At 37.0% G+C, this 14,309-nt stretch overlaps 2 protein-coding genes across 2 annotated transcripts in view; one reads left to right on the top strand and one right to left on the bottom strand.

Annotated features, from left to right (window-relative positions):
* Positions 1–14,309, top strand: part of LOC149925927 (uncharacterized) — a 350,903-nt gene that overhangs the window by 137,685 nt on the left and 198,909 nt on the right. The gene's annotated exons all lie outside the window — the stretch shown is intronic.
* anne (polyamine-transporting ATPase anne boleyn) overlaps positions 1–14,309 on the bottom strand; it is a 47,988-nt gene that overhangs the window by 2,673 nt on the left and 31,006 nt on the right. The window contains exons 3-21 of the mRNA XM_090162020.1: positions 8,060–8,227; positions 7,919–7,986; positions 6,954–7,241; positions 6,817–6,886; positions 5,670–5,804; positions 5,533–5,599; positions 4,998–5,129; positions 4,624–4,931; positions 4,011–4,273; positions 3,807–3,951; positions 3,639–3,746; positions 3,418–3,574; positions 2,971–3,213; positions 2,727–2,908; positions 1,935–2,159; positions 1,761–1,870; positions 991–1,087; positions 847–919; positions 624–774 (exon numbers count right to left, since the gene is read on the bottom strand). Of these exons, the coding sequence (XP_090018146.1) occupies positions 624–774; positions 847–919; positions 991–1,087; positions 1,761–1,870; positions 1,935–2,159; positions 2,727–2,908; positions 2,971–3,213; positions 3,418–3,574; positions 3,639–3,746; positions 3,807–3,951; positions 4,011–4,273; positions 4,624–4,931; positions 4,998–5,129; positions 5,533–5,599; positions 5,670–5,804; positions 6,817–6,886; positions 6,954–7,241; positions 7,919–7,986; positions 8,060–8,227 (2,990 nt within the window). The remainder of the gene's footprint in view (positions 1–623; positions 775–846; positions 920–990; positions 1,088–1,760; positions 1,871–1,934; positions 2,160–2,726; positions 2,909–2,970; positions 3,214–3,417; positions 3,575–3,638; positions 3,747–3,806; positions 3,952–4,010; positions 4,274–4,623; positions 4,932–4,997; positions 5,130–5,532; positions 5,600–5,669; positions 5,805–6,816; positions 6,887–6,953; positions 7,242–7,918; positions 7,987–8,059; positions 8,228–14,309) is intronic.

The raw sequence follows: 14,309 nt of genomic DNA, 5'->3' as shown, positions 1-14,309 counted from the left end.
CGTAACTTTCAACGTGACAAAACACACGTCATCAACTTTTTAAATAAGAATATACATACTGGTTCCCGCATGTACCCTATTTCCTAACCAAAGAGCCCTCACTGCTTATAATGGAGCATATTACTATTAACGACTCTTTCACTCTGGAAATATTGTTGACTGGGTCGCTATTATAGCTTTCTTACAACTAAATGGCAAGACCAGATTCAGCAATTATTTTAATTACTGACTGGCTGGCTGAATGGTCCAGTATTATGTTTCATGTGGAACATTGAAATTTTTTCGATGGAGATGGTACAAAGAGGTAGTGATATCATCGGGTAGGCCAAGTAAGGGAGACCTTTTGTTATGTTTATACCCTTCGAAGGATTTTAGGACCCCTTTTTTCCCTAAAGCTATCAAAATGTGGTGCTTCACCCTCAAAATTTCAATTTCTATGCTTCCTGAAATATATTTCAGTTGAATTTTAAGGAATTTGAAAGTTAACCCCGCAACAGTTTTCACTAATTAAAAATTTTTGAGGCCACTTTAAACTCCAAGGTACCTGGTGCACCCCCTAACACCGCCACTGCACAGAGACATATTTATGAGTTATTATGTTATGCATGACAAGTGATATTTACCAATACTGCGACCAAAGGAGAGTGATCCCAGCGATTTGAAAGCCTAATAGAAGAACCACTTGAATGGCAACTGATGAGAGTGGAGCGATGCCGATCAGACTGGAAGGAGGCGGCCTTTTGTTCAATGTTTCGAAGGCACCAGTACGGCCAACTACGAAACCAAATGCCAAATTTAGATAATGAATGAAAGGGCAAGAAAAAAGATAAAAAAATATTCACTCACAAACAGCAACAAATATAGTAATCAGGAATAAATCAACGTACAAAAATTCCATGTCTGTCAAGTTAGTTCGACGCTAAAAAGAACATTTCACATTATTTTTCTTAAATTTTGAAAGAACAAGTTTTAAGAGTGAATAATACTTACGGTATAAAGAATGATCACAGACATGAACTGAGCAAGACTGTAAAGAGCCATGTACTTTAATACGCCGAATGAAGTTACCAAAGCAGCTCTTCCCTCCCTAAAAACATTTTTACAATTAGAAGTTTTAATCCAAACCAGTAAGACAACCAGAATGCATCAACCAATAACTTTTAATTAAATTTTTTTACAATCATTGTAAAATAATTGGCCGAGTGAGTGAGTGATACTGATAACTATAGTTTTTTTTGTTTTGTCCGGACTCTAAAGCTAGATTTCTTCAGTTGTGACTCCCTATAAAACATTATTTTGAAAGTTAATACTAAGCTATAAAAATAATAATAATATTCAGCTAGGCTAATACCCAAGCGACTTTAAAAACCATTAATTCAGGCGGCCGGGTTACAACAGCTCCCTACACTAACTATTACCGTTAACCTCAACAAGTTTTTATGGAAGGGGAAACCAAATAACTCTGAGAAAAGTGGAAAACCCCTTTAACCAGTGGGGAGAGAACTTGCAAACTCAATACAGAAGGAGTTGTTCCAAGTTTTCACCCAGTGGGAGAAGTTGGGATTGAACCCAACTCCTCTTGCTGAGAGGCAAAAGTGCTAACCACTCCGCCACCCCACTATTTGGTTGTATGTCTATCATCTGTATAGCTGTTAAACATATCTTGCTACATTCACCATTAAAATCAGTTTGATCTAGAAGATGCACACTTCCTCGGCCCAATAGGTATATTATAGATTTAACTAAATTCTAGTTATTACCTGATCAAAGTAGGAACACAAGATATATTAGGGGTCTTTGACGTAAAGGGGGAAGCGACTGATGCTTCAGTTTCGGACAGTGATATGCCAGCATGGGCAGCTTTAAGTGCCTGAAAAAAAAATTAATAAAAATGATAAAATATTCTTAAAAAGTTGGAAGAAACATTTACTCACTCCACAATCATTAGCACCATCTCCACACATTCCAACATAATACCCTATTTGTTGCAATAACTCTACCAGCTGCTGTTTCTGGTCAGGCGCCATTCGGGCAAAAACAGTTCCACAAACAGCCACTTTCTTTAGCAAATCCGGATAATGTTCCCTCAAAACCGCAAAGGTTTTTCCTGATAAGGCCATGTGGACTTTGTCAGGCTTATCCATTATAATGCTAACATCCTAATGAAATAAATATTTTAAATCAACAAAGTCTAACTAAATAGTGATTTAACAGATTGTGATACCGATTTTCAGGTTGAAACCAAGTTCTACCGATATTAAAAAACTACTCCAATACCGGTTTGAAACAGACACGCTTTTACAGAAACCATTCTGACATAGTAATAGTTCTTTTTATAAATTATACAGTTGCCGAACTTGTTTTTAAGTTGCTCTTATGTCATAGCTTTATTAGAATAAATTTGACATGCGCGTTTTGCACTCGCACGTGAAAATCCAAGGTTTCTTGCGTCTTAAGCTCACGCTGGTAATATTAACAAAGTTAAAGTTGTGACTTACAGGTCACGTTAATTTATAAAAACACCTATTGACCATACAGTTGACGTCAGTTACGTCAAAGTTCAAGGTATTAGAAATTTTAGTTTGATAGGAAAAAAAAATCTTAATTTTGGCGTGAGATGGTTAACCGAAAAAAAAAAGGTGATTTTGACGCGAGACGATTCATCGAGTATGGTAACTAATAACCAACACTTTAAAACAATTTCTTTCATTTAATGACTTTCTTACTCTTTCAACGCTTCTCTTTTCCAACAAATCTTTACGAGTCATTTCAGAGAAATGCCAAACTAATTGAGGTGGCCCATTCGGTAACTGAAATTCGTGGCTAACTGATAAAACGACCACTTGATGATGATGCTCAATCATTCGACAATCCCTTGCTACACTTAAAGCAGTCAACATATTGTCACCTGGGTGAGAATTTCACTATAAATGACCAGGAATCAAAGAGTTAAAAGAGTAAAATACTTACCAGTAACCATAATCGTTCTGATTCCTGCCATTTTCAACGTTTCCAAGACGGGAGTTGTTTCTTCCTTAAGACGATTTTCCATGATAAGAAGACCCAAGAAGGTCATGTCCATTTCCAGTTCTTCCCTGGCTATTCGCTGGGCTTTGGTGTAAGACAGGCGATGTAAAGGACGGAAGGCCAAAGCCAGCACTCTGTATCCTTGCTGGGTGTACATCATCAAAGTGTCCCCAAAATCATCAGGAACTGAAAATAAGAAAAACACATTTATTATAATACTCGTCAAGGTGGATACACAGGGTGCAACTGATCACTTTGCCTGTACACCGATTATGTAATCAAGAAGCACTCAGAGATTTCATATAATTGCAAGATAATCTTGGTGAGAAGTGAGTACACCGATTATACAGAGTGATCATCCACTCGATTCAGAGGTATAAAAATACAGACTTGATAAAGGATTACACAGAGCAATGATGGTTTCAGGAGCTCCTTTGCAATATAACTCAAAATTTTCAGCTCCAAGAGTTCGAGAGATAACGCTCATACGTTGTTGACTCGATGAGAATGGGAATTGGCGTACGATACCTACTTCGTACGGCAACTTCTGTTGAAATAATATCGAAGTCAAAGCATTGACCAACTATTTCAATTTTAAAATTTAAATTTACCTCAATTTCAGTGGAAATTTCACCAGATTGTACATATTTTGGTTTAACAACAGTCGGAGTAATGATATCATACTTTGCCGTGTCATCTATTTCTGGTTCTTCCAGTAGCTGTTACGAAACAAGATGTGAGATAAAGGACAAAAAGTATAGCTTTTAAAATCTTCCTACCCATTCGGTCGCTTCAAACATTTTCAAATCAAGAGGATCACCGGTAAGTTGTTGGTCAATAATGGTCAGAGAATGGCAAGTGGCCATTCCCACAAGCATTGGACATCTACCAAGTTGAGAAGGCACGTGATTTGGAAGTATAAACCTGGTGAAAATTTTTATTCAGTTAATGGTTTCAAGGCATTTATCATAAAAGTAACTGACCGTTTATCAACAACTGGAACGACTCCCCACAAATCGAGTCCATCTTCGGTGAGAGTTCCAGTTTTGTCAAAGCAAACGCAACTGATGCAGCCGCTGATATTAATGGACCGAGGAGATATACAATAAATCTGCGATTTCTTCAGGCGACTCTGAGCGAACACGATTCCTATGGTCATGGCAGCCGGAAGAGCGGGTGGAATGATAATGGTCACTAAATCTAAAACCCTGAGTACAATTTCCTTCACTTCCACATGCGCGCGAATCTACGAAAGAGAGCAACACATCATGTGATGTCCCAATTTGTTTTCACGGATAATTCACAGACAACAGTGGTGGTGACATTGCCTACCTTGATATATAATAAGGGACTCCTTAAACTCTACTAAGAGCCCCACAATATTAGACATAAGCTATTTTAATTGATTTAAAAATAAATTTCTTAAACGAAGGATAAAAGCAAAATTCCAAGGTTTTCTTGAGAAAAATTAGAGGCTCTAAAATCGAATTAAAGGGCCCAAACAAATAACAATAAAGGGGTTCCCACTTACTTTGCCCCCTTCACACCACAGCCGCCACTGATTGAAAGAAAAAGAACAAAAAAAGCTTAGTTTACCATCAAGACCATGGTGAAGATCATTCCAATTCCAGCTAAGCAAGCTAACGCCAAAATGAACTTGTTGATGTGTCGGTTGAACTTGAAGTCTACTGGTTTGGGGAACATGATGGAGCGCACCAATTCACCCTTGGCAGTTAGGAATCCGGTACGAATCACTACTGCCTTCACTGACTCATTATCATAGTAACGAGTCTGGATGACTCTGGTCCCGCAAAATAAGGTGTGACGTGCGTCTTCCTTCGAATGGTACACTTTACCATTCGAACTCAATCCCAGTGGTGTTTTCGTTACCGGAACGCTTTCGCCTTCAAACAAACACCATTTCTTAAAGATTCCTACACATTACCTCGGACAAGGTGAATGTTACCTACCAGTTAACATGCTTTCATTGACGATACAGTTCCCACTGATAAGTACTGCATCACAATGCATTAAGCATCCATGCCGAGGAATTACGATCAAATCTCCAGGAACTAGTTCCTCCGATGGAATGTCTTCTTGTTCTGAGGATACACATTTTAAGGGAAAGTTGAGATTAACTGCACCTACAATTTTTAAATGTAGCTACCATTTAAGCCGAAACGTATCTACCTAAAATTACGGTGACCAGGAACATAAACTGTGTTTTAGACTCGTTTAGTAAATCAGTGTATTTTTTTTTTCATATTTAAATGTTTTCATGTTCAAGTAAAGTAGTAAAATAAGGCACTTCAGAAAACAATATTTACCTATAAATACCAATTCAGGTGAGGCTTATAAAACAGAATTTTAGACTCCGTTTAAGTAACCAAAATTTGTGATACTGAACGGATTAGCAATAATAAACTTTGGTTCAATTAACAGTTTTATAAGCCTCGTCAGAAACTGTATTTATTACCAGTATATTCAAAACAAATAAGTACTTACGATTCTTGCTCCTGTACACTGTGACAATGTCCGAAGCATGAACAGTGTCTTTAAGGGCTTTTTGGTTCTAAAAAATGATTATGAAACGAGTAAGAAACTAAATTTTTGACAAAATCTAAATATGAATGCGCAATTACCTTCCTTATTTGATAAACGCTGGTCGTAAGGGACAACGCCGACATGACAATAATACACGAAGCATAGTAAACATATTGATCAAAGTACCAGATGAATACACTAAGTACTTGGAACACGTAAAACGGTTCTAAAACCTAAGTAAGTAAACATGTTAGTGCGGAAAGTCTCCACTTTATTAGTAAGTTTATAATTGTGTCTCCCATAAGTGTGTCAGTGTCATTTATATAAACCCATAGATCTTTGACGGAATCAGCCTGTTGAAGGGGCAGGACTTTACACTCCTCCCCATAGCATGATCATTATTGCTTTCAGGAATTAAAAACTGTGACCGGGATGATCAGCTATCCAATTGGTCCTCGAAAAGCCAATGGCAACTGTCTATCCTTGAACCAAAAAATGCCATTTTGAGCTATTTTTTTGGTCCGAGGGCTATATGTAGATAGATCACGCCAACGATACCGTGGCTATAGCAATTTATCATTAACTATTCTCTGACCAATTGGAGAGAGGCATTAAAGAAAAAAATCTGTGAACTTAGTCCTGCCTCTACGACAACCACATCGAAGTAAGGTGATCTATGTACGTATGTGTTTGCAAATTTGTCATTTAATAATCTCAATTTTATTTGTAGTTGATTTAAACTAGACCCTTTAGTAAATCAGTGAAACACTGAAAAGGATATCTAATAAAAGCTTTTATTATTATTATTATTATGGGTGTATAATACACAAATAAATTTATGCTGATAATTATTTTTAGAATGACCACACATTTTTGGTGGACATCAGATTAAAGTCATTGAGCACAAAGGCTGGTGTTCACTAGGCAACAGATATTGTATTAGGTCTTTAGGCTGTTTCCACTAGCACATGAAATGGTGCGTCACTGAACAGGGATTTTGGGTGCTGGCGTTTTTGCTCTTGCGAAAACCAGCATTTAGCGTAATCTTTACCAGGATATCATAGTGAGCCACTTCAATGTGTGTGACCGTTGCACGTTATTTCTAAGCCACAAATTTTCTCGCTACAAACGCTAATCATTTCGGGTATGTCGTCAAATTATGTCGCTTTTACAAACAGCTATCAGTAATTATTTTGATTACCTAACACACTTGTGGAAATTATTAGACTTATGAAAAGTACGAACCTCTTGAAACAAAATTTGGAAGATTGACTGTACTTGAACTTCAATAGAATTTTGACTGTATAAAATAAGCCTGCGGAGAATGGTACAGTATTAAGGTCAGACTCTTAGGAGTAATGTTCGTCCGACTCTTGCTTTACCTGCTGGCTTGTTCCTCCGTGCTTAAACCTTTTTGAAAATGAAATTGAGAACTGGGCACGTTGCGGTCCATTCCTCGTACCTTACAAAATTCCAGGGTTTCCGAGTCCCACAGATAGCGAAGTCTTTTATTCTCAAAGTAAATAAGGCATTTGGTGGGAAGAAAGTCTCCCTGTGGTCCCGGTCTGACTAAAAGAGGCATTTTCCGAGGGAGTTCGTGGTTCGAATGACCGTTGCGGAGAACATTGTTCTTGTTATCCGCAATTATCACAGGCTTCAGATTCGCGTCTCTGAAAGACACCAACCAGGTTACCAATTAATCCACACTTTTATCCAGGGCTCATACAGCATGTGGAACACAGATTTCCCTGTTAAATCCAGGTAATATGACATGGTGAGGGAGATAATTATGTTTTACTCAATTGTAATCTTTAGATAGAACCCTTTTCATTTCCCCGTTTGCTACCAAACCCTTTTCATTTCCCCGTTTGCTACCAAACCCTTTTCATTTCCCCGTTTGCTACCAAACCCTTTTCATTTCCCCGTTTGCTACCAAACCCTTTTCATTTCCCCGTTTGCTACCAAACCCTTTTCATTTCCCCGTTTGCTACCAAACCCTTTTCATTTCCCCGTTTGCTACCAAACCCTTTTCATTTCCCCGTTTGCTACCAAACCCTTTTCATTTCCCCGTTTGCTACCAAACCCTTTTCATTTCCCCGTTTGCTACCAAACCCTTTTAATTTCCCCGTTTGCTACCAAACCCTTTTAATTTCCCCGTTTGCTACCAAACACTTTTTAATTTCCCCGTTTGCTACCAAACACTTTTTAATTTCCCCGTTTGCTACCAAACACTTAATTTCCCCGTTTGCTACCAAACACTTAATTTCCCCGTTTGCTACCAAACACTTTTAATTTCCCTTATTCCACAAGTGTACGACCCATGTTATCGGTTTCAACCAAAAATTACTTTTCCGCCTCTTCTTTCGGTGCAACGATTTTTTTAATAACTTCAACAAATAACTGTCCGTACTGGTCCTGTAATGATCGTGATATGCGGAACTGGTTAATGACATTAAATTTGAAAGTAATCGAAAAATCGGTCTCTTACCACTAGAAGAACTTTGGTAGCCCTTTCCAAGGGGCATATTTTGTGGGTGCAGTATAAAAACCAGGCGGGACGCCAATGAAAGACTAAACGCAAAAGGCCACAAGTACACACGACGGCGAACCAGGTGAAGAAGTAGAAGGCGACACTAGGCTGATATCCGACAATTTCCTGGGGACAAATTAAAACATTCCGTCGTTAGAATTCACGAATTGCTTATTAGGAATCAAACACCTTAGGCACAAGTCACCAAGCAACTTTTAACGCCTTTTAGTTCAGGTGGCCAGGTAAAGGTTAATTTGGGTAGGAGGGTGGTGGAGACCGCCTCCATGCCACGCGAGCCAACAGCTCCCAACTTTAGAGTGAAGCCCTTTGACCGTCGATAATTTTATTTACACTAGATAGCGCAAATTTAAATTTTTGAAAGAATATTTTTTTCGCCGCTTTTAAATAATTCAAATATTTACGTTTCTGACTGTTAGCGCCATCTGGTAAGACTTCGGGAACTAAATAATTCGACCTCTAATGGCGTTATATCTATAGAATCTACTCCCTTGTAAACTAATCGTTTTAATGCGATGAACTCAACTGGAAATTATCGTCATAAATTAAAATGTAAATTAATTTATTGCAGGTTTATTGAATAATTTCTTTTAATCTACCAGCGTATGCAAAAATGATGAAAGGCCGTTTGTCGTCAAGCTCGACCTTTCTTCAATAAAACTTTAATTGCGGGTACTTTAGGGCGGTTATAAAAATGAAGTCAGATAGAATGGTACATTCATGAGATCCCATTCGTGATAGTGAAATTGAACTCAGTTTAAGAGACCTGATAACCAGAAGATTAAATGTCTAGTCACTTACAATTAGCGTAAATATTAAATTTGTTTAAAGGGCAAGTGGCGGCTGGTGTCTAGTTGCATTCGCTCCCACTAGATGTCATTAGCGTAATAATCAAAACAAGTTGAGTAAGCATTAAAATCTAGCCTAAAAGGATTGGAAAAATTCGAAGCTTCTCGTGTTGATTGGCTTTTCTGAATCACGTGATTATTAACTTATTAAACACGTAGTTTCTGGCATAGGTCAACGCCAAGAGCTGGGCTCGAGCTCATCTCACTGAATTCGTAGATGAGTTTACGGTTGGTCTCGGGCTCACCGATTATTGGTCGGGTCTCGAGTTCGAGCTCTAGCTCGCAATCTAAATTTCCCCGCCGATGTGAGGTCTCAAGCTCATTAGATTTAAAACCTACAAACCGTCTCGAGCTCAGACTCACTGTAGTTATAAATATACGGGCAGTCTCGGGCTCGCTCTCACTATATTTAAAAATCGACGGGTGGTCTCGGGCTCGGGCTCACTATATTTACAATTCGACATGTTATCTCGGGCTCAAGCTCACTATAGTAACTTACAAATAAAATGGTGGCCTCGAACTTTGTCTCACTATATTTTAAAACTACTAAAGGCTCAAGCTCGAGCTCGATGTTTCATCGCGCAATTTATTTATCAAATAGCCCAATTAGTGTTTTCAGCGCAGTAAGCGGATGGAAGAGCCGGTTATTTTGTTGATCAACGGTTTATTGACGTCACAGCTTTCCGGAAGGCTGGCTGCGGACGACGTGGCAGGCGATATTTTACTAAATTTATAGCAATCGTAAAAAGCGTTCAACAACCACGCAAAGCAACGGTCACGAATTTTTTTCAGAAAACTGTTTCCTCTCCGTTGAGTCTTTCTGAACGCAGCACTAGACTCGTTTCGGTCGCGAATAGATGGCAAACAACTCGCCATTCGCTTTGTAAGTTCCGAAAGGTGCTGCCACCTAGGTGCAACTAACACAGCATCCCACACAATGAGAACGCAACCCGTCAAAAGTCGTGGATTTTCTTGCGTACATTTTTCATTGGCTAGACGCTTTAGCGCCTGCTGCCGTCGGAAGGTGAAAATTCGGAAATTGTCTTCCCCCCACCCGTAAAACGTTCAGCGTCAAGGCTCGTGACGCTCATCCAATGAAATTCGTACACAACCCTTCGTTAGCGCGTTTTTAAGGCTAGCTGCGTTCTCCTTGTGTTTGTTGCTCCTAGCTGCCACTTAGAAGCGCTTTAAAAAGCATTTTTGTAAATTTGTTTTTACTTTTTTTGATAGCGCCCCCGCTTGCTTTAAGAAAACATTGTTTCTTATCAGTGAAACAAGAAGCAATTTACAGTTGATTGTTTTTTAAATTAAGATAATCTGAGATAAGTTTTTAACTGAGAGACATTTCAAACCAACACATTCTACGAATGAAAGGGACAGCTACCAGACTTACAGTTTACGACACCCAGCAGACTTTATATCAACGTTTGCGAACTTTGCGGACATTGTAAAACAATAAAATAACAAATGACAGAATGAGTACGCAGATTCCGAGACTTAATAGACCAATTCGCTACTTCAATTTCGTTTTCCTCCGTGGAAAATTGGATGTTATCAACATGTTAACCGCGTGGTGCACGCGTTGTAAATCAGTCTTGTTGTTTCCAAAACGCCATAAACAAATTGTTGAATTCGAGATACCGCGTACCTATACTGCCATAAAGTGGGATTAAAAATTATATTACTAAACCGTTATCAAAATACGTCCAATCCTTTACTTATTTGCTTACCAAACTTTATCGCGGTAAATACGGTGAACATCATGTCTTTGACCCTGCGGATTTTAACGCTACACAAATTTAAGTGGATAATGTAATATATTTACAATACGAGCTTCTATATTTGGAATTTTATGACAATGGAAATTTTAAACCATCGAATACGTCAGTAGAAATTATGAGACTGAAGAATTTTACGAAAATATCAGTTTCTCGTTCAGCGTTGAGGTAATATAAAATGGGATTTGATTTAGCATTTACACCAAAAACCTTAGTAGAAACTATGCGCCACCGTAGTTTTTTTGGCTATTGTTGCGCAAAGACCAATTATTAGCGCAGTGTTTTTTGGAAATTGTAGAACTAGTACTACACCATTTGGGTCATGGTAAACCGTATCCTTCAAAGAATTAATAGATTTGTTAAAAAGTTCCACGCGTGTCTTGATATTTTAGCGTATATATATTAAAAAAAACCGCGTGAAAAATAGGATTATATTTCGAAAAATATAGGACTTAATAAGTTAATAGGACAGTTTTTTTCTCAAAATTAAGGGTTTTATAGGACTATATATGCCATTTTATTTACTAACTTTATGCATCTAAAACCAAAATCTATAGTTAGTAATATAAATCTTTGATTTTCACTAATAAAAATATTTTAGCATTTTATCACTAAATATACTAGTAGCTGGGCTTCCGTTTTGCTATGGCAACCGAAAATGTTTTTGACAACTTAAAATGAAAAAATCTACATTTAAAAAACCATGGGATTTTCTCGGTTTCACAGGGGAGCTACTTGATGAATTTCACCCAAAATGGTTAAAATTTAGCATTTTAGTTGAAATTTAAATTTATTAATTTTTTTGGGTTTGCAAAAATTTTCAGAAGGTACCCCCCCCCTCTGTGAAACCGATAAAATCCCATGCTTTTTTAAACGTAGATTTTTTTCATTTTAAGTTGTCAAAAACATTTTCGGTTGCCATAGCAAAACGGAAGCCCAGCGTAACTTTTCCCTTGGTGAAAATTCATATTACCCCAAGGTCTACATACCCCCCGAGTTTCATCAAAATCGGTGATTTACACCTCGGGTACACTCCTCGTGAGTGGTGGGATTTGAAATAGGCAAAATATAAATATTATGGGATTTTATTGGACTTTTTGGGGATTTTGCTAAAACAATAGGATGTTATAGGGTATTTTCTAATATATGATTTTATAGGACTTCTGGGGGCCCTGCTTTTACACTAAAATATTAAGGAGCGGGTGGAACTACTTACAAGGAAAAGCTTACATTGGTGGTTTGCAAATTAAATTATGTTCACCGATTACAGAGAGTACAGCCATTAGCAGCGCAGTCAAAGCTACAGGTTTGTACACCGATTACGGATAGTGATTAGCCCCTCGTTCGTATTTTATATTTCTAAAATTTCCACGTACACAGAATTAAGATAAAATTATTTAAAATAACATTTTCTTAACTATTTTATTGTTTTAACGTAATTACTTTCCATGTTTATATATAAAACAATAGAATTATCCAAAGGTCCATTATGTTTAAGGCCATCAAGTTAAAGTTTGCCCTTTACAGCCAATGACTTCTTTGAGCAACCACGGCCATCTCGAGACGGCCGTGGAGCAACGGTTGAACAACGTGACGTCAAAACGCGAAAAACCGTACAATACATAGTTTGCACCGAAGGGAGGGGCCTATGGTCTCCAAGGAAACTGGGAGGGCGATCAAAAATTCAAACCATTTCGCGCGTAGCTACTAAATAGGTAGCCATTTTGTTGGTAATCTCGTCAAAGCTACAAAACGTATTAGATTTATGCTTAAAATTTTAAATGGGCCCTAGACAAAGCCGGGTTATTTAAATAAAATATCAAATTACGACAGAAATATCTACGAAAAGAAGTTAACAAAGCTTATCAAAGTTAGGCCTTTGCGGTCATCCTTTTTACAATTACCTTCGCTATCGAATAAAATAAACAATTTTCGCTCTTCCTTGGTAATTGAACTACTCGAACAATTTTTAACCAGGCAGATAACCATTTTTAACGTGAAAATAATTTCTTAATCATTTGAAAATAATTAAAATCCGCAAACAGACGATTGAAACTGTTAAACCTCCCGTTTTACTAAGAAATCTACACCAGAAAAATGGCGGCAAAGAACCGTTCATTCTTGCTCAAATTAAATATTTATTCTTGGTTCTTATATCTATACTTGGAACTGCGTCATTGATGACGTAGGGATGCAAACTATGTATAAGATGACTCACTGGAACCAATAAAGGTATTATAACAAAAACAGTTCTTCGAACTGAAAAAACAGTTTAGAGCTCGTTAAATGTGCAGCCTTAAAGGGACACATATTATTTTTATTGTTGATTAGTATGTCAAATTCATTTAAAGTATTAAAAAATATTAATGTGAACAACAGAATGACGTCATTCCGCCTTTCAATCACAGTCCACTGCTCCTCCAATTTTTAACACAAAATCTTTGATCCAATTTTGCCCACAAAGGTATCCATATTTATATTCTTCCCTACACATTTAACATTAAATTTTTTTAATTTATTATTATTATTAGCATATGTAACATAATCACTCATAAGTATGCCATAAAAGCATTTTCGTTAATGAAACCTTGTTCACGGGATATGACGTAAATTACGTCACTTACAATTCCGTGACGAAATACGCGTCATCAACTTTACTGATGGGAAACGGAAGTTAGTGAGAATTCCTCGCGCGTTTCTGGCTTTGCGCATGTCAAGTTTAGCTCGTGCCTCGCGATCACGTGATTTAATTTCCATGGTAACCTTTTCAAAAGCGCAAGGATTATAAGCATTTTAGCATTTTTGGGTCCGCTCAATGTATGTTCCGCGTGAAACAAGGTCTCATTGATTTTTTTCAATGGAAATGTTATACAGAGGCATACTTATGAGTAATTATGTTACATATGTTATTATGTATTATTTATTTACTGGTAATCTGCAACGAAAAATAAAATAATAATAATAAATTTAAAATTTTTAATGTTAAATGTGTAGGGAAGAATATAAATATGGATACCTTTGTGGGCAAAATTGGATCAAAGATTTTGTGTTAAAAATTGGAGGAGCAGTGGACTGTGATTTGAAAGGCGGAATGACGTCATTCTGTGGTTCGCATTAATATTTTTTAATACTTTTAATGAATTTGACATATTAATCAACAATAAAAATAATATATGTCCCTTTAAGGTTGCACATTTAACGAGCTCTAAACTGTTTTTTCAGTTCGAAGAACTGTTTTTGTTCTAATATATGCCCATTTATGAGAAGTGGTGCTTTACAAGAATTACATCCCAATTTTATTATTTTTTTAAAAAATTAATGCTTTCTAAAATTAAAAATTAAATGTTTGTAGTGTCACTAATAAAAGTGCCAAACTAAGGCCTGCATAGAAAAATAATTAAAAACTCAAAAAATATTGTTATATTAGTTCAAACCACATAAAAATTATTACCTTTGCTGCGTCGTTTTGCCTTTTTCTTTTGTTTCCTTGGCATTTAAAATTTTAAAGCTCGAAAATGATTAGTGTTAAACTTAACAGCTGATAGATTAGTTGAACCAAACATA

This window comes from Leiobunum rupestre, chromosome 10 (genome assembly GCF_980474605.1).
Source record: "Leiobunum rupestre chromosome 10, qqLeiRupe1.1.hap1, whole genome shotgun sequence".
Taxonomy (NCBI): domain Eukaryota; kingdom Metazoa; phylum Arthropoda; class Arachnida; order Opiliones; family Sclerosomatidae; genus Leiobunum; species Leiobunum rupestre.
This window is presented reverse-complemented; position numbering and strand designations above follow the sequence as displayed.